At 43.5% G+C, this 19,245-nt stretch overlaps 1 protein-coding gene across 3 annotated transcripts in view; it reads right to left on the minus strand.

The window, feature by feature from the left end:
• Positions 1 to 19,245, minus strand: part of LOC124601810 (nuclear pore complex protein Nup133) — a 131,738-nt gene that overhangs the window by 64,713 nt on the left and 47,780 nt on the right. For all 3 annotated transcript variants that reach the window (XM_047136275.1, XM_047136273.1, XM_047136276.1), the window contains exons 12-13: positions 16,702 to 16,808; positions 4,527 to 4,626 (exon numbers count right to left, since the gene is read on the minus strand). In XM_047136275.1, coding sequence (XP_046992231.1) covers positions 4,527 to 4,626; positions 16,702 to 16,808 — 207 coding nt within the window. The remainder of the gene's footprint in view (positions 1 to 4,526; positions 4,627 to 16,701; positions 16,809 to 19,245) is intronic.

Raw genomic sequence — 19,245 nt, forward strand, 5'->3', positions numbered from 1 at the left:
TGTTGGAGTTCCAATGAAGTGTTTACTACCTCTATGGATGTTGCCAGTAATGGATAAACCTCAAGGGCACTTTGCAATATCACAGGTAAACATTGTGCAAAACAGAGAACATATCACTGATATAATGTGATGATGGACTTCATCCAGTTTGTTTTTATTTTTCCAATATCATTAATGACTGAACTGTAAATTGGAAAAACAGTAATATACCAGTTTTTATGGATAAAATTAGATTTAACACAATTTTTTTGCTACATAAAAGATTACACTATGCTACTGAACTGTAAATGTTAATGTTCATTGTATGTTTTATCATACATGAAATAAAACAGTGTAAAAATTTAAAAAATAACATTTTAGTCATTGACACATGCTGCTATCCATGAAAGAACTACTTTGACTTAATTTCATCAAAATCAAATACAAAAAATAGTTTTGGGCATTAATGCATTAAAACAGTCATTAGTGTCTTTCTTGAGGAAAAATTATGACTTATCAACCACTCCAGGTACTCAACATTACCAACTAATCACTGGGAAGTTTTAACATCAATTTCTGAATGACAAAATGTTTATCATCATGATGCTGTTTTGTGAGATGAATGCCCATTAATGATCTGGAAGTGTTGAGACAGCAAGAAGCTGATTTGATTGAACCTTGGCACAAAAGATCAATATTCAGCACATCCCTTACTATAAGACAACCCTTTGTGTGAATACCAAATAGCTTATTGCTCATGGATGACTACTGAACAGTCATTCCATGGATAATTCCGTGGATAGGTCAGCAGAGCTATGGCATGCAAGTGTCTCCAGTACATGCTACTTATACTATGAAGAGGTAACAGGCAATTTGTTTGTTTATGTGCAGAGCACGAAAACTGGGCTGATTCTCAATACACCTGTTGTCAGTCTAATTCCCTCATGGTGGAATGCATCAAATATCTTCAGGTCTTGTAGGCAGGCAGATCTGAACATACAAGCTCTCTTTGCTCCCCAAGTGCTATGAGCAATACATTTTACAACATTAAACACTCAAGTATTAGTTCTCATCATCTTCACTGGTGGCAGCAATGTACATTTCTGATTAAAATGTAGTCCAGGTATTTCTCTGAATCTCTATCTTTTAAAAAGGTCTCTCTCATTTTAAGTTTCTGGAGATTAAAAACAAACACATTTTTCGAAAACTTACAACTGACTAATAGTAGCCATTCCTCCAACTTTCTAACTACCAACTGCAGTTGGGCGATGTCTGCTGCAAACCATTAAAACAAACTGAAAACTGAGAAGTCATTCACAAATAAAGACAAAAGAACTGGGCCTTTTACCCACAGATATACATTTTGCAAACATGGTTACACTTTGAACACTTAAGTTGACAGACATGATTCCATTGTGTAAAATGATCGAATAGAATATGATGGACTTGGTATAATAAAATAATGTGATGAAAGAGTCACAGAAAAATAGGAACATGTTTCCAAAAGCACCATGTGTGGAGTGTTCAACAATACTATGCTTCAAATTATAATCACAAGCCTTCCAGATGATCAACACACAGGAAAAACTCCAGAAATACCATATTATTATTGGAGGAAGTTAAATAGTTACTTATCATTTTTAACTTTAATATTTTTTGTGTTGTGGCAGGCTAACCCCACAACCTTTCTTTATTGTTTGGGTGTTACTAAAAACTAGTGGACCACTAGATCCACTGGGAATGTTTTTGATAGACTCAGTGAGTGATATTTCAATTCCACAAGAAACTTTATGAACTAAGGAAGATCCTTTAAAATGAGAGCATGTCCAACACAAACTGTGGTATAATAGGTGCTATACAGGTTGTCTGGCAACGATTTTATCTTGATCACATTTCAGTACATGAGTGCAAAGTACACCCTGAGGTTGGTTTTTAATCAAAATCGCTACCATCTTTGTATTCCTGGGAATTAACACAGAACCTTATTTGTGGCACATAACATTCCACCATTCACTGCACAAGGACCTCAAAATCGTGTCACAAGCTTATAGCTATGAGGACTAGTAGCGCTCATCAGTTCCCCACCTTGGAAACCCAGGAATTGATAAATCAGCATCCAGCCAAGATAAGAGATGGGACGAGGTTCCTGAGATGTCTGTTGTATGGCACAATCCTGGGGCACTTGTAGATTACCCAATGTTCTGTGAGCACATACTGCTTTACCCCAACCATTGTCACTGTACACTGTCATGTCTTGGAGTTCACAGTTTCAAATGAGAGAAATTTCTAAACAGGAGGAGAGGTGCAGAGGACAAATTCTAACGTTCAGATTTACGGCCCTTCTAACTGAAAGGATGTAAACAAAACACAGGCAAAACAATGAAAATGAGTAAATGTAACAATTACAAGCTCTTACATATCTAAACTGGGGAAGACTATAGGAATACTGACAGGAACACGATACAAGAATTCTTCACCAATGTTCTCACGGAAATGATTAATTGTTCTGATGACCATTCTCTTTACTATATTTTAATTATAAATGATATTAAATAACTAATCTCCCGTATAACTAACTATTACCTCTACCAACTCTCCACAGATCCTGTCCCTTTATCACCTGGCAACCTGCTCATCGCTGTCAATGCCAACTTCCTCTGCACTAACATCCCCCCAATGCTCAAGGCCTTGCTGCCCTGAACTCAACTTTTCCCAGTGCCCAAATAACTTCAAAACTTCTAAATCCCTCCTGGTCACCACGACTGAATGCGTTCTCACCCAGATTTAGTTCTCCTTTGACAGTACCAGCAACAAACAAATCCACAGTACAGTATGGGCACCCACATGGTATCATTCTATACAAAACAATTAGTGGACTATCTAGACATTTCTTCCTAGCCACCCAGAATCCCAAAACCCTCAGTTTTGATTCAGTGACGAGATCTTCATGATCTGAACCAAGTGTAAGAACGCCCTAACCACATTCCTCCAGAACCTCAACACCTTTTCCCCCCTTTTGCTTCACCTGGTCCTCCTCAGCCTAACAAGCCACCTTCATTGGTGAATCTTCCATCTCATGGACGGCTTCATAAGCACATCCATCCATATCAAATCTACTAAACATCAACAATACCTCCTTTTTAACAGCTGCCACCCATTCCATGCCAAGATGTCCCCATCCACATAGCCTAGCTGTTTGCATCTGCAGTAACAAGCAGTTGCTGCTCAAATATACTAAGGGTCTTGCTGAGGACCTTACAAACCACAATAAACATCCCCATGTTGTCAAGAAATAGATCTTCCCAATCTTCTACCACTTTTTATATACCTGCTCATGCCCCACAAGGAGTACCACCCTCGTGGTTCAGTAGTACCCACAACTGGAAACACTTAAATCTGTTCTTCACAGTGCCCTGAAAAATAAACATTGTCCCCTCCCACACTCGTATATCCCTGACCACAATATCACTTTTTTTCCTTGTTCCATTCCCACTCCTAAACTCTTACCTTCATGGCTCATACGCCAGTAAAAGGCCTAGAGGCAACACCAGTTCCGTACATCCTACTCCAGGCCTATCACTGGCATTTCCTATCCCATCAAAGGCAAGGCCACACATTAAGGCAGCCAACTGGTCTACCAATTTAACTGCAACCACTGTTCGGCATTCAATGAGGACATGACCACTAACAAGCCATCTGTCCACATCAATGGCCTCCACCAAACTGTGGCCACGCGACAGCTGGACAGTCCAGTCACCAAGCAATGGTGTGCTTTACACCAATGACTACTTTACAGCCTACGCCATCTGGATTCTTCACACCAATGCCAGCTTCCAGCTTTTCTCAATTGCCCCTGTGTGATTTCCTGCAAACATACCTTACTTGAAACTTCAGTAGTCCCTGTCCTACACCTGCCTATGTCCCCTTGCCTGGTCTCACTCCAGTTTCACACGCACCTTGTGTCCTCCCCGCAAAACTGCATAGTTCTTTCCACTTACTTGCTCCCCCCCCCCCCCCCCCCCCCCCATCACAAGCCCACAATGCTGCATCAGGCAGCCCTCTATCCTGTCCCCATCACAGCCCTGCACACTCCCATAGGAACCATTGTAGCATATTCCCCAATCCCTAGCCTGCTATCTCTCCCCTCCCTGCCTCTTCTGTATGCCCATTACCAACTCAAGCCGAGACTGCTACCTACCAACTAACTTCAGTCAGGCTTCAAATCCAGTCAGTGACTGTGCGTGCGTGCGTGTGTGTGTGTGTGTGTGTGTGTGTGTGTGTGTGTGTGTGTGTGTGTTTCTAAATCTAAAGGAGGACTTTGTCCAACAGCTTATCCCATTTTTAAATGTGCTTGTGAGCCACTCAATGCAACCTCTTTGTGGTTTGTGATCATCAGACCAAATTCATATCATTGCACATGATTTTCTTTTTTGCTGCTGGACTGTTGAATGGTTGTAATCTTAACAATAGAATGCTTAATGGAAAATATGCTGAGTATATCATTCTGCACAAAATTAGCAGGAGTGTTTCCTATTTGCACACGTTACCTCTTGATAAAAGATGTCAAAATAATTTAAAGCTCCAGTTGGCATTTTCCTTTCATCTGCAAGCAGTAGTTTGATGTTCGTTTCAATCACCATGCTGTATCTGAAAAACAAAGTGCAATAATATTGCTTTTATAGAAATTATATACATAAAAATTGTGATGCCAAGAAAGACAGAAAATAATGAAATTTTACTTATTTTGTGTGTGTGCAGCAGAGAAGGCAAAATCCATGAAAAACTCATAGTTTATTTGGAGGTACACAGAGTAGAAAATTTAATACTCAGAGCTGACATCCCTGGCCGCATCAATGGCTCTAAACTGGTTATGCATTGGGACAAACTGAATCTGAATGACATAAGCTTATGTCATTCCATGCTGCTTCACCTCTGGTGTAGAGTTCATTGCTCTTGATGACAGGTGAGTGGTGGCATGCCTGTCTCTCGGTAACACGGAACCCACATGTTTCCGACAGGTGAGAGAATGGGAGAAGGTGCTGGCCAGGGCAACACAACTGAACACACCCTTTGCATGAAGGTCTGTCAGGACAGCATGGGCAACATGTGGTTTTACCTGTACAATCACATCATCAGGTTCCAAGCCCACATGACGATGATGAATGCAATCTGGCACAGAGGTCAGAAGTGGTCATCCTGTACTAATTAGTACATCTATTCAACTCCTACTAAATTTAGGATTGTACATACAATGAGGAAAAGGCAACCACTCACTTATAGCAGAGTGACGTGTGAATAACTGAAACAAGTAAAAAACACACACACACACACACACACACACACACCAAATGTACACTCCCGCAGTTAGAGTGAGATTGATTATTCATTATCAATTATTGAATGCTGCTTTCAATAATCAACTGGTTGATCTGGGGGGGGGGGGGGGGGGGGGGGGGGGAAGGGTGGGAGGGAGAAAACAGTGAGGCCACCAATCCCATGATCTAAGCTGACAGAAATCAAGGGATAACATGCAAACAAGAAGGGGGAAAAAGGACAATAGAGCAGAAGGAACAGGAAAGAACAGGACACAGTTGGGTGAAAATGGGGAGAGCAGGGGGGTGCCCACAAATGTTACACGCAATGGGGCACCAGCACTATCACTGACCCTGACTCGTCCCCACATCCACATCCACCACAGACCACACCCCATCACGATACAACAGGGACAACACCAGGGCAATAAGACACAAGAAAAGGGGGAAGAAACAGTACAACAGACCAAACAAAGTGTAGAAAAAAGGTGGAATCTGGCTGGCATGGAGGCAAGGTCAAGGCCTCCATAACCAATGTCCATGCTAATTTGTACCCGAGATGACAAATAACCCGAAGAAAACTGTGGACAGATGTAACCGTGCAAGGGGTGTCTGCTAACACCCGAGACAAGGAAGGTAGGAGGGCATATAAAGTGCGAAGGGCCACAAGGCAGGGGCAGTACAGCAAAATATGGATCAGCATGAGAGGAACCCCGAAACTACAATGGGTGGGGGTGGGGGGGAGCTGATGCAGAATAAAAAACCATGGGTAACCTAGTATGGCCAATACGAAGATGGAAGATTTCTGCCAGGAGAGGCAGGGGGAAGAATGCCACATGGCGGGTCTCGGAGAACGTGGGGGGTGCATGGTTGACCCCCCCCCCCCCAGCCAGACGATCAGCAAGTTCATTACCAGGGATACCTACGTGGCCACGAAGCCAAAGGAAGTCAACCAAACAAGCAGAATCGCCAAGATCAGTAAGAAGGTCATTAATGACAGAGACCAAGGGGTGGTGGGAAAAAAAACAAGTGATAGCCTGAACGCCAATCATTGAGCCCACACATAACAGAACTTGGGTCGGTAAGGATTGTTTAATGAAGCAGAGGCTCTGATAGATTGTTGTCAATTCTGCAATAAAAGCCCCACATGTGGCAGGCAAGAGATGGTGTTCCATGCCAACTGGAAGACATGAAGGCATATCCCACATCAGTGGAGGTTTAGAGCCACCGGTATAAGAAACACAGGCATTCTGAAACGCTCGTAACAGCATTCAGAACAAATAATGGAACACCGTTGCAGCAATGGAGGCTTTGGACCCCGGAAGACATCCACCAGAATCCGGGCCTGAGGAACTAACTGGGTAGAGGGGTGGGGGTGGGGGATGGTAGAGATTGAAAGAGAATGTGGGGAGAAAGACAAGGAGGGTAGACGGAAAGTCATGGAAGAGACAAGTGAGGCGGAGCCCAACAGGTAAACCAATCCAAGGATGGGCATTGGCCCAAAGCCATGAAAAAAATAGAATAGTAGGGGTGAGCAGGGGAAGAGCTGGATAGTGATGGCACAGGAAATTAGGAGCTTGGACTGGCGAATAGAAAGGGGACAGACCTCAGTGTCAACCAAAAGACTATTGACACGAAAAGACCTGGTGGCTAAATGGACGACCCGGATCCAAGAGCAGAGCAGAAGGGGCAGCTGATCCAGGAACTTGACAACCATTATCCAGACAGAACTAATACCCATAGCGGCAGAGAAGACTTACAACAAGGTGCAGGCAAGGAAGCAAGGAACATGGTGTTTACGGAAAAAGTCATCTTCAGACGAAGGATATGGGGCAACCAAGTAAGCTTGTCAAAAAGAAGACCCCAGAAAACCCTGAACGAATGGTGAACAGGAATGGGAAAATAAAAATTGGGAGGGGACCCTGAACACCCCACTCATGCAGCATAAAGAGGACGTGATGGTTCCAAGCTGCCATAACCTTATGAATATCGAAGAAGACTGTGACAAGATAGCGGCACTGAGAAAAGGCCTATCAAACTGTGGTTTTCAATCAAAGCAGATGATCAGAAACTGTCCCTCCCAAAAGCCATACTGATAAGGCAATGAAAGGTGCTGAGATTCCTAATTGAGCTGACAAGCCACCATCCATTTTAGTAACTTGTAGCAGACATTGGTCAGGCTGGCTGGCCAAAAACTATCAAGAGATGATGGATCCATGCCATGCTTGCTTAAGGACAGGAACCACAATATCGTCTCTCCACTGAGAGGGGAAGGTTAAACACCTGGAGGAGATATTGTTGTGGAGGACTGAGGTGTTGAAGCACTTGTTATGGATGGAATCAGGATGAGGAGCTGAATTGTGGGAAAAGAAGAGGGCCAGAAGAAGCTCCTATTTAGTAAAAAGTTCACAGTAGGATTGCACCTGACAAGGGATTAAATATAAGCGGGAAGTTTCAGCTTGCAGCTTCCACAGGAGGAAGGCTCCTCGATAGGAGGCGGACACCGAAGCCATCGCCAAATAGGACACGAAGTGTTGCATGAGAATTGATGGATCTTTACAAAGGCCACCTGAAAGGATGAGGCCCGGAATGGAAGACTGCCACTGGCAACCTTGGAGGGCACAGAAAAAAGTCCACATCCATGATGGAGGAGCAGAAAAACCTAGAGAGAAGACAAAGTGTTTCCAACACCACATCCGTTTGCTGTTTTGTTGTGCTTTGGCAAAAAGAAATTTAAAGGCAATATGACCAGCAGAGGATGGGTGCCCATTAAGATGTTGCAAGACACAACAATGATCATGGATAACATTGGCGATGGCTCTGCTCCACCATAGGACTTGCTGACGGCGGATGGAGCCTATCAAGCAGAGAAAGGCAATGTCGGCAGCACCAATTACCTTATCGGACAGCTCACAGACGATTTCATGGGTGAAAAACCGACCTGGGAGGTATATAGAGGCCAATCAGCATGATGGAAAGCTCAATGGGGTAACCTTGACACTGGGAGGCAGGAAGAGAACAAGAGCATCGACAGGAAGGGATCACTATCACAAAGGTCACCATGTAGCGACCAGTGTAAGGAAGGAGGAACGGGAGGGGAATAGAGGAAAGATCAATAGCAGAGAGAGTGTGATATGTGGCACTAAAATGGATAGGGTAACCATCATTAAGAAGGTACAGGTTGTGGTCCATGAGAAATTGGTCAATAAGGAGCCCCTGACTAGATAAAAAAGCAAGGTCCCAAAAATGGTGATGGGCATTAAAATCCTGAGGAGAAAGAAGGGATGAGGGAGTTGCTGAAGTAGTGCAGTTAGGACAGCATATGTAGGTGCCACGTCAGGAGGGAGATAGATATTGCAAACCGTGACCCCAGTCGACCCGGACAGCAATACCCATATGCACCAACGTCCATGCATCACCGGAAGTCCTCAAAGGGCCAATTTAATTCTGACAAAGCACGGAACCCACAAGGGGTCGATGAGTGAACATCAGTAAAACGAGAATCCTGGAGAATGACACAAGCTGCCGAATAAAAGGCAATAAGGAATGCAACTCTGGGAGGTGATGGCAGTATCCAATACAGTTGCACAGAATAAGCAAGGAGTGGGTATCCCAATGGGAGGCGTACGGACTAGAGTCAATCATACCACCGTGTCACCATCCGTAACAAATGAAAACGGGATGACATCCATAAATAACAGGTCATACTCAGAGTGCAAGGGGGGAGATAGCACCTCTGGAAGCACTGGGAGGTCTTCTTCTTCTTCTTCTTCTCCTCCTCCTCCTCCTCTCTCTCTCTCATACATTGTGGAGGGCAGGGCACAGAGGGACAGCAGGCTTCTCCAAGATCTGGAACCAAGAGAGAGCAGGCAACCTTGGGACGCATGGACTGTCTGTGCCATGGCCAAGTTATGGTTGCAGGACTCCAGACCGAGAGACACTGGGGAAGAAGTCCCAGGAGGGAGCGCAATTACAGGTGGACACCAAAGAAGGGGGTCACTTCTTTGGACGGAGTGAGGAAGCAGCACCTGTTGAGGAGGGTATGGGAACCGCAGGGGATGGGTAGAGGCGAAAGGGATGCGACTGGGGTAAGGAAGAAGGAGGTGGGGGAAAGAATGTAACACAGGCAAAAGTAGAAGTCATCGCTAGAGGATGAAGTCAATCAAATTTTTGGTGAGCCTCAGTGCAAGACAAACAATCCAGGGACTTATACCTTTGTATCTCTCTTTTTTCTCCTTTCTCATAAGCCAGGCAATCTGGTGAGCATGGAGACAGACAGTTGTGACAATTAACATACAGGGGTGGTGGAACAAATGGGCTCCCCGCATTAAGTGGGTGTCCACAGTCCCATGTACAGGGTCCGACGTACATTGTGAAGACATTTGCCCGAAATGCAAGCACCAAAAGCACCGAGTGGATGGTGGGACGTACAGCTTCAAGTCACATCAATAACACATAACCTTGACCTTCTCCTGGAGGTTATCTCCCTAAAATGCCAGAATAAAGGCGTCAGTATAAATGTGATTGTCCTTATGATCTTTTTGCAAACACCTAACAAAATGAATACCCGGAGTTCCTTATCAGTTTGAAGGATGATGACCCTATGAAAAATGACTCCCTGGACCATATTCAAAAACTGGTGAGCTGTAACAGACAGTGGGAGACTGCCAAGATGACCATAAGCACGAAGAGCTGCAGACTGGGTGGTAGAAGCAGCTTTGATCAAAGGGAACCCGACCCCATCTTACTTGGATATTCCACTTCGCCAAACTTGTTTTCGATATTTTTCACAAAAAGTAATGGTTTCGTGGCAGTGAATGTGTTCCTGTCTGTCCTAGTACACCAGGAAGTGGGAGAAGTGTTTCATCCCAAGCCAGTGAGCTGAGCCCTCTTCCCAGGGTGTAGTCAGGGAACTGAAGGCTGCAGGATCATAAGAACCAGTATTCAATGATCCATCACCATTCAAAGATGCGGCCGTAGAAAAAGGCCAGATTTTTGCAAATGCAAAACATCTGCCCTGATACCACCAACTCCAATAGAGGCTCTCCCCATGTGTGTCACCCAGCCACAGCAAGGGCCATCTGGCAAGGTGGCCATCGCTGGGAGTTCTGATGCTCCAGAATGACAAGCAACCACTCCAAGGCATACATGAGGAGTGAGGCAACAGATCAGGTATCAGAAGTGTGATCCCTGTGTTCTCAGGGAGCTCAGCTATATGGGTACATAAAAGCCTCACCACATGGACTGGCTACATGTTCTGGTGATCTAGTGGTGCGGAGGGGGAGCTACGGCGGAGAAGGTAAAGGGGGTGGGGGAGGGGGGGGGGAATCCACAGTGTAGACACTAGGGAGGGAGTTCTTCCTCAAATGGCTCACACTACAGACAGAAAATTTATAACTGGAGGTCAAACCCGAAATGGAAACGAAAAACGCCAAACAGAAGGATGAAAGAGAAAAGGCAAGGAGAACAAAACTGTGAGGAATAGAAGAAACCAGGTGGATAGCCATGTTGACATAGGTAATAACACAGAGAGGGGAAGGAGGGGACAGCAGGGAAGGGGCGAGGATGGGGAGGGAGTGGCATGGGGAAGGTAATGCAGCTCAAGAAGGAATAACGAGCTGCAATACCTCCGGGCCCTGAGGGCACCATGCATGAACTTACTAAAGGGCCGTGAGCTCCGTGGGGAATTCAACAATCACTCCTGTCGTGGCTATGGGAGTGTGCGATTGGTTGTCTGTGCACTCTTACTGCATATAGAGCAAGAGTTTGAAAGCTAGAGGGCACAGCATTTCCTGTCATGCATTTCTATGCTCCACACACAGTACGTAATGGACGAGTGGTTGCATTTGCATTATTTATGTACAGTTCCATCTTATTTATGTATAGTTCCATCGAGTAATTTTCATTATTGTTAAATCGAGCATTGTTTTTGTGTAAGTAATAGGACAGGCAATCATGGCAGAAGCAACAGGGTTATATGCAGGGGAAAAAAAAGGATTTTTGTTTCCGAGCATAGTGCAGTTTAGAACTGTTCTTTGAATGAAACTTCCTGAGTTTTTAACTTAAATTCTAGAGCTTTCAAAAACTGCCCCTGCTTTATCATTATGACTAAAATTATTGACTGCCAGAGTTGGTATAGTGTTCTCTTCATATAAGGCTGGTACAACATTTGAAATTATCACTGCTATGAGACACTTGTCCTGTTTTTGCTCTGAGCCCATTGCCCACTTACGTGCTCTACTGAGTGCATTTCCTGGCTATCAGCTAAAACATTGTAATGTAATTAAATTTTGGCTACTTCTTTTATAACTGAATCCCAATATGAACAAACATAGTTGACAGGTCAGTTCATGCACAAACTCCTGCACTGCCAATATGTCTGCAAGTATGAACAGCTATGAGGCAGCATGGGAACTACCAATGACTTGTTGAGTTCCATGCCACATTGAGTTCCTACACTACATTGAGCAAAAGGGGGTAAAACACTATATTAGGAGATATCCCATGACTTTTGTCACCTCAGTGTAAAAACATTGTTAACAAAAAGAGAAATAAGGAAAAAAGCAACCAAGGAATGGCAAAAAATAAACACAGTAAGAACACACTGACATGGACATCTACACAATTCCTCTGCAATTCGAAACGAAGTGCCTGGTACAGGATTAATCAAAACAACTTCAAGCTATTTCTCTACAGTTCTTCCCTTGAAAAGCACAGGAAAAAGGAACACTTCAATTTTTCCATGCAAGCTCTGATTTCTCTTATTTTACTAGGATGATTACTTCTCTTGATGTAGGTGGGCACCAAAAATATATTTTCGCCTTTGGAAGAGAAAGTTGGTGACTGAAATTTCAAGAGGTGAGCTTGCCCCAATGAAAAACACCTTTGTTTTAATGACTGCCACTCCAATTTTCATGCCATATCTATGGCACTCTCCTCGTCCCCCCCCCCCCCCCCCCCCCCTATTTTGCAATAATACAAAACAAGCTGTGTTTTTTGAACTTTTTCGATGTCCTCTAATAATACTAAATGATGTGTGAGACACTTGGAAAATACAGATAATTCAGGAGGGAAGAATGCTTCAGACGAGAGATTGAGGACACTCCCTACTGTTGTGACTGGTTCTTGTAATTGTGAGTTGTTGGTCTAGAAGGCAGTGGTGAAGGATGTTGGCGTTAAGGAGTTTGGCCAAGCTGGGTTTGTAGGAGAGGAATGGTGGCTAATGTGGTGTGACTATTTAGGAAGCTGCAGAGGGGGCTTTATAGGGATCCATACGTCTTCAGCCCCTGGTTTGGTTTAAATACATTTATGACATCCTTACCAATGGACTCATGGTGAGACTGACCTGTTAAAATTCCTGAAATCTCTGAATACCTTCTCCCAATTAAATTTCGCATGTTTCTTTTCCGAATCCTGTGTCACTTTCCCTAATGCTGATCTTGTCCTCACTAGAGGCCATCTACACACTTCTGTCCACACTAAACCTACTAACAAACAACAGTTGTTACATTTTGACAGTTGCTGTCCTTCCCATGTCAAATGTTGCCTCCCATACAACCTTGGCATTCAAAGCAAACTTATTTGTTTGGATGCAGGCTCTTTACAGCAATACACTACCATTCTCACCTCAGCTACAGCCTAGTTCAAAAGCACATTTCGCAGGCCATCACATACAATCCTGGTACTGCTGATGCCTTTTTTTGGAAAACAACTTAAATCATGCCCTGAGATGAGACCCATTCTGTCTGAGATTTTGCCCACCACATCTAGAATAGCTTTTTGTCACCCTCCCAAATCTCCGCAATATCCATGTCAGTCCCTATGCCCCTTCTACACTGCAAGACTTGCCCTATGTACCCTCCTACCACCACCCACACAAGACCTGTAACTGGCAAAACATATACTATCAAAAGGAAATCAATTTGAGAAATGACAGGTCCTATACCAGCTGTTATGTAAACACTGCTTGGCCTTTTATATTGGCAAGACTACCACCAGGTTTCAGTTAGGGTGAATGGGCATAGACAGAGGGTGTATACTGGCAACACACAATATCCTGTTGCAGAGCATGCTGTACAACATGAGAATCATGGCCTCAGTGCCTGTTTCAGCACATGTGCCGTCTGGATTCTTCCCCCTGACACCAGTTTCTCAGGACTCCACAGATGGGAACTAGCACTGCAACATGCCCTTGGTTCTTGTCAACCACCTGGCCTTAATTTACTTTAATTTCCTTCCATTTTGGTTTTCTACAGCTTTCATTTTCTTACCTATTTTTTGCCATCCAGCTCCCACCTCTGTTACATACAATGCACTTAGTTTTTTATTCTTATTGACTCGTAAACTATGTTTTAGCAGTAGTCTCTGTCTTGCACATTAACCTGTCTTCCACCTTTAAGCTCTCAGGTTCTCAGATCTCTTCCTGTGCAGTCCCCAACATCAGTCACTCCTCCTCATCCTGCCCTCTTTCTTCCCCTTCAACCCTTCCACCTAAAGAAGGAGCCACTGGTTCTTAAAACTTGCCTGATTATAACATTCTTTTATGTGTGTGTTCTGTCACTACTTGGTGAGTAGATTTTTTTTATCTATTCAATTGCATTATATTGTCAAAAGCTTATTGTTTTCGAGGTTACATTAGATTTAGTTATTTTAAAATCTGTGGTTAATCAAGCTCAATAAAATTAAATTACAATGCTAGGTTAAAAAACACAGAATTCCCCGAGGTTTTATGAAATTTCTGAAATTCCCTGAAATGAAGTACATACCAATTTTTCTCGATAGCATAAATTGTGTCTTTAGGTATGCAAGACGACATGTCTACTATAGACAGAAAAATTTTGTTACAGCTGTTATCACAAAATTTGCAGACTGTGTTACTTATTATCCCTGGTTATGACTACATATGGATGCAGAAACAATATTAGGTTCCTGTTCTAAACATTTCTGTTCCTGTCTCACTATTGGAAGCTGCTGGTGATACTGCTGAACTTCTAAATTTCTTTATAAATATGAACAATATTAGGAAAAGGATAAATTGCTACTCACCATAAAGATGACACACTGAGTTGCAGACAGGTACAATGGAAAGACTGTTAGATATTATAGCACATTCACACAAGTAAACGCACCTCTTGCACATGACTGCAAACTCCAGCAGCTCTGACCAGAATGTGACTGTCATGTGGATAGCAGTCTGCCGTGGGGCAGGGTACTGGGAGGGATAGCAGGGTATGGGTGGCAGAGAGAAGGGAGGACTGGCTGATTGTATGTGCAGGGACTAGAAGGCGACCTGACAAGACTGTCCAATATCAGGAGATGGGGAATTGGGAATTGGGAATTGGGAATTGGGGGGGGGGGGCATGGAAAAGAAGAGAAGCAGGGAACGACATGTGTGTTCATTGGCAGAGGGGTGGCACACAATGAGGCTGAGGGGATATGAAAAGTGAAGAGGTGATGTACAGAGGGAGTGGAAACTGTTGGGTGGAGGGTGTGGGGACGGTAGGTGACTGAATGTTAAGGCTGGGGTAATTTCGGGAATGGAGTTGTGTTGTAAGGGCAACTCCTACCTGTGAAGTTCAGAAAAGCTGGTGGTGGAGAGGAGGATCCAAATGGCCTGGGCAGTGAAGCAGACATTGAAATAAAGTGTACTGTGTTAAGCTGCTTGTTGTGCCACAGGGTGGTCTACTTTGTTCTTGGGCACAGTTCTGCAGTGATCGTTCATCCTGGTGGACAACTGGTTGGTATCATACCAATATAAAAAGCTGTGAAACAGTTGCAGCAGAGCTGATATACAACATGGCTGCTTTCACGGTTGACCTGGTCATTGATGGGGTAAGGTAAGCTTGTGACAGGACTGTAATAGTGTGGGCAATGGAACACCATTTTAGGAGGGGTACGAATAATCTAGGGTAGGATGTCCTTAATTTCAGAGAATGACAATAATCAAAGCCCTTTCAAAGCGTGTGGTTCACTTGTTCCAATCCGGGTTTCATTGGGTCATGAAGGGGGCATTCTTTTGTAGTTGGCTCATGTGAGGTTAGTGGGACATTGAGGAGTGTCTGGGGAAAAGGCACAGAAAACCTGTTTGTGGACTAGGTTCAGGGGATAGTGCCTGTCTGTGAATGCTTTGGTAAGACTACTGTGAAAGAAGTTATTGTCACTGCAGATGTGTCATCCCCAGATGGCCAGGCTGCATGGGAAGAATTTTTTGGTGTGGAACGGATGGCAGGTGTTGAAATGCAGGTAATGCTGGTGGTAAGTGGGTATGTGGACAGAGGTGTGGATGGATCCATCAATCCATCCTGTACTTCCTATTCCAATCCTTTTGGAGATTTGTATTACCCCATCAAATGCCGAGCTACCTATGAAAACAGCCATGTTGTATACCAGCTCAGCTGCAACCACTTCACAACATTTTACTCTGGTATGAATACAAAGCAGCTATCCGCCAGGATGAGTCGTCACAGCCAAACTGTGACCAGGAACAAAGCAGACCACCCTGTGGCATAATATGCAGCTGAATGTAACATGCTCTATTTCAATGGCTGCTTCACAACCGGGCTATCTGGATTCTCCCCTCCACCACCAGCTTTACTGAATTGTGCAGATCTGTGTTATCCTTACAGCACATTCTCCACTTCCGAAATTATCCTGGCCTCAACCAATGGTAACCTACTTGCCCCATCTGTCCCATAACCACCTCCTTCTTATGTCCCCTTATACTCATTGTGTGCTGCCCCTACCAATGCACCCACCTGTCCACCCCATTTCCCTGCTCCTCACCTTTTCTATTCACAATTCCCCCCCTCCTCCCACACCTCACCTCCAAACACTGCACCAGCAGCCTAGTCAGGTCCCCATCTAGTCCCTACTCACCCCGCCAGGCAGCATTCTTCTCTCCTCCCCCTCCCCCTCCCAAACATACTCTGCTATTCCTTTCCCTTCTCCACCCCACTCCAGATTGCTATTCAACTGACAGTCGCATTTCAGTCAGAGCTACCGATGGTAGTGGCCATGTGTGCATGAGGTGTGCGTGCTTGCATGGATGTGTGTGTGTGTGTGTGTGTGTGTGTGTGTGTGTGTGTGTGTGTGTGTGTGTGTGTGTTCTTTGCTGAAGAAGGCTTTAGCCAAAAGCTATAATATATAGCTGTCTTTCCGTTGTGCCTGTCTGCAATTCAATGTGTCATATTTATGGTAAATAGCAATCTATTTTTTTCCTAACATTGTTGATAGTCCAACCTGAAGTTTCCCTTCTTTAAAAAGACATTTATTTTAGTTTTATTTTCAACTCTAACATCTTTTACCACTCAAGATAGCAGAGACATATTGGGGTTTCCCTCTCAAATATATGTTTAACAGTTTTTCTATACTAATAATGGTAATTTACATTACAAAATATTTAAAAACTTACTGTGGCTGAAGCAAGTGAAGTGAAATTGCTGCTACTACTTTTTCTGCATGTTCTCCCAGAACATATGATGTTGGCATTGGAGTTCTTCTAATGGAGACTGCTGAAAACTGATTGAACAAAACATGAATCACTGCTCATAGGTATGAGGCAAAGCATACAACAAAACTTCCTATTAAAATATCATTCTAGTGTATCTTTTTTATTTTATATCCCCCTGCACACATCATTTCTGAAGAGTAGTTAACAGCTTACCTTTCTCAATTAACGGCTCAGTTTTCAAAATGAATTTCTTCCAATATTTTAGGTGAAACAAATCTGAAAGGAATTATTCAACTGACAGTCGCATTACAGTCGGAGCTACCTATGGTAACCATCATGTGTGCACAAGGTGTGCTTTTTCTGCTTATGATAAGACTTCTTGGGGGGGCAGGGGGCATAATAATTTTTGGGAGCCAGAAAAAAAGTGTGTCCTTCTGACTGAAAAGGTACTCCTTTGTGAGGTTAACTGCTACCATAAATGATTTTTGGGAGCTGCTTCTTTCACAGTCACTAGATGATACTTTCGAGACCTCGTCTGATATCCCCTAACTTATATTTATTGCCTTATAAATGAGAAACAAAAGCCAGTGAAGTTCTTAGGTTCACAGTACCAATCACAGTACTGACCAATTTTAGAATCTATGTGCATACTTCCACTCCATCAACCTTTTTATTTCCAGTGATATCCATTTTTTTCCCTATATGTACTATCAAATCTTTCCATCCACAAATAAATTTCTAATATTTAAAGAAGTATTCATCACACTCTTTTAAATAGTTAACTACTACAAACTATCTGTGTCCAAAACCATTCTCATTCTTTCACATTTCCACTTTTTCCTGAGGCATACTACGTGCCTCTCCCACGTCTTGTTACAATGACCTGAAGGGACATTTCTTGAAAGTGGACAGAGTTCTACATGCCTCAAAATTGTTGTCTGCTTCAATTTTGGTAATAATAAAATTCTTTTTATAGTTTTTGTTGCACTTACGTTAGAATTTCTTCCTTTGGGACTTTTTTTTACTTTAAAATACTGTTAGCGCTTTAAGTGTGACAGCCAATTTGTACTAGGGGGCTTGAAAAATGGAAGCGTCCTTCCAATTGGCTTCATATGCAGATGTGCCAGGCTAATTTATAAGAATTACTTTGTATCTTAACATTTCAACCAAGTATTCCAATAAGAATCAGATTTTCACTCTGCAGCGGAGTGTGCACTGATATGAAACTTCCTGGCAGATTAAAATTGTGTGCCAGACCGAGACTCGAACTCGAGACCTTTCCCTTCCTCTTCCCCACCCCCTCCAGACTGCTGCTTGCATCACACTTGATGGTTGCAGTCTGGCCCATGATGCAGGAGTTGGCAGTCCTGTGTGTGTATGTGTGAGGTGTGCTTGCTTCTTTTGTGAATGGTGTCTGTCCCGAGTTCGAGTCTCAGTCCGGCACACAGTTGTAATCTGTAAGGAAGTTTCATATTCCAATAAGGTTTCTTGTTTCTTTGTGTGAAACACCAGTGTGAGATATCATCCATCACTTCCTCCTCCTTTCCAGCCGCCACTGTCTAGTGATATTACAATGTCCAGTTAACCCATAAAACATTCCAACCTGATGTCATACTGCACTCCTATCTCTTCAATCCCCTGAAATGGTACTCCCGTTCAATAAACAGCAATAAAGATCTCTCTCACATATCTTCAACCAAGCTCTTATTCCAATTTCTATCAATGGTAAGGGCTTTTGGGAAAGAAGTCATGTAGTTTACACGATCTTCTGCACTGACCATTTAGCCTTCTTTGGAAGTATCAATATCAGTAAACTTAAAGCAACTGAACCGTCTCTTCAGTAAACATAGTAGGTCAATAAAAATTAGATCGTCTATTAGCTGTTCAACAACTAGCTCAGCTAACCTGCATAATAAGTAGTCAAATGTTTCTTAATTCCAGGCTTTGATCACAATATAAAGTCCTTTGACGAAGGACTTTATACTGTATATGTAGCTCATTTACTTAGTGATTAATACTACTTGTTATTTTCAATGTAGGAGAAGACAACTGCTACTTACCGTAAAGAAGATACATTAAGTTGCACACAGGCACAATTAGAAGACAGTTACATAAAGCTTTAGGCCACAGCCTTCAGCAGTAAGACAGACAGACACCATTCACACAAGAAGCAAGCACATCCCACACACACACACACACACACACGCCGCACACACACACACACACACACACACACACACACACACACACCTGCGCGACTGCCAACTCCTGCATCATGGGCCAGGATGCAACTATCAAGTGGGATGCAAGCAGCAATCTGTAGGGGGCGTGAAATGGGAAGGGATAGTAGTGTATGGGTGGGGGAGAGACAAATGCTGTCTGATGGAGTGTGAAGACACTAGACTGCCAACAGGTGCAGCATCAAGATGTCATGTGGCAGGAAAGTGGGGGTAAAAATGGAGCAAAAAAGGAGAGGAGCAGGGAAAGATAGGTGATTGGCAGATG

This window comes from Schistocerca americana, chromosome 1, assembly GCF_021461395.2.
Source record: "Schistocerca americana isolate TAMUIC-IGC-003095 chromosome 1, iqSchAmer2.1, whole genome shotgun sequence".
NCBI lineage: Eukaryota > Metazoa > Arthropoda > Insecta > Orthoptera > Acrididae > Schistocerca > Schistocerca americana.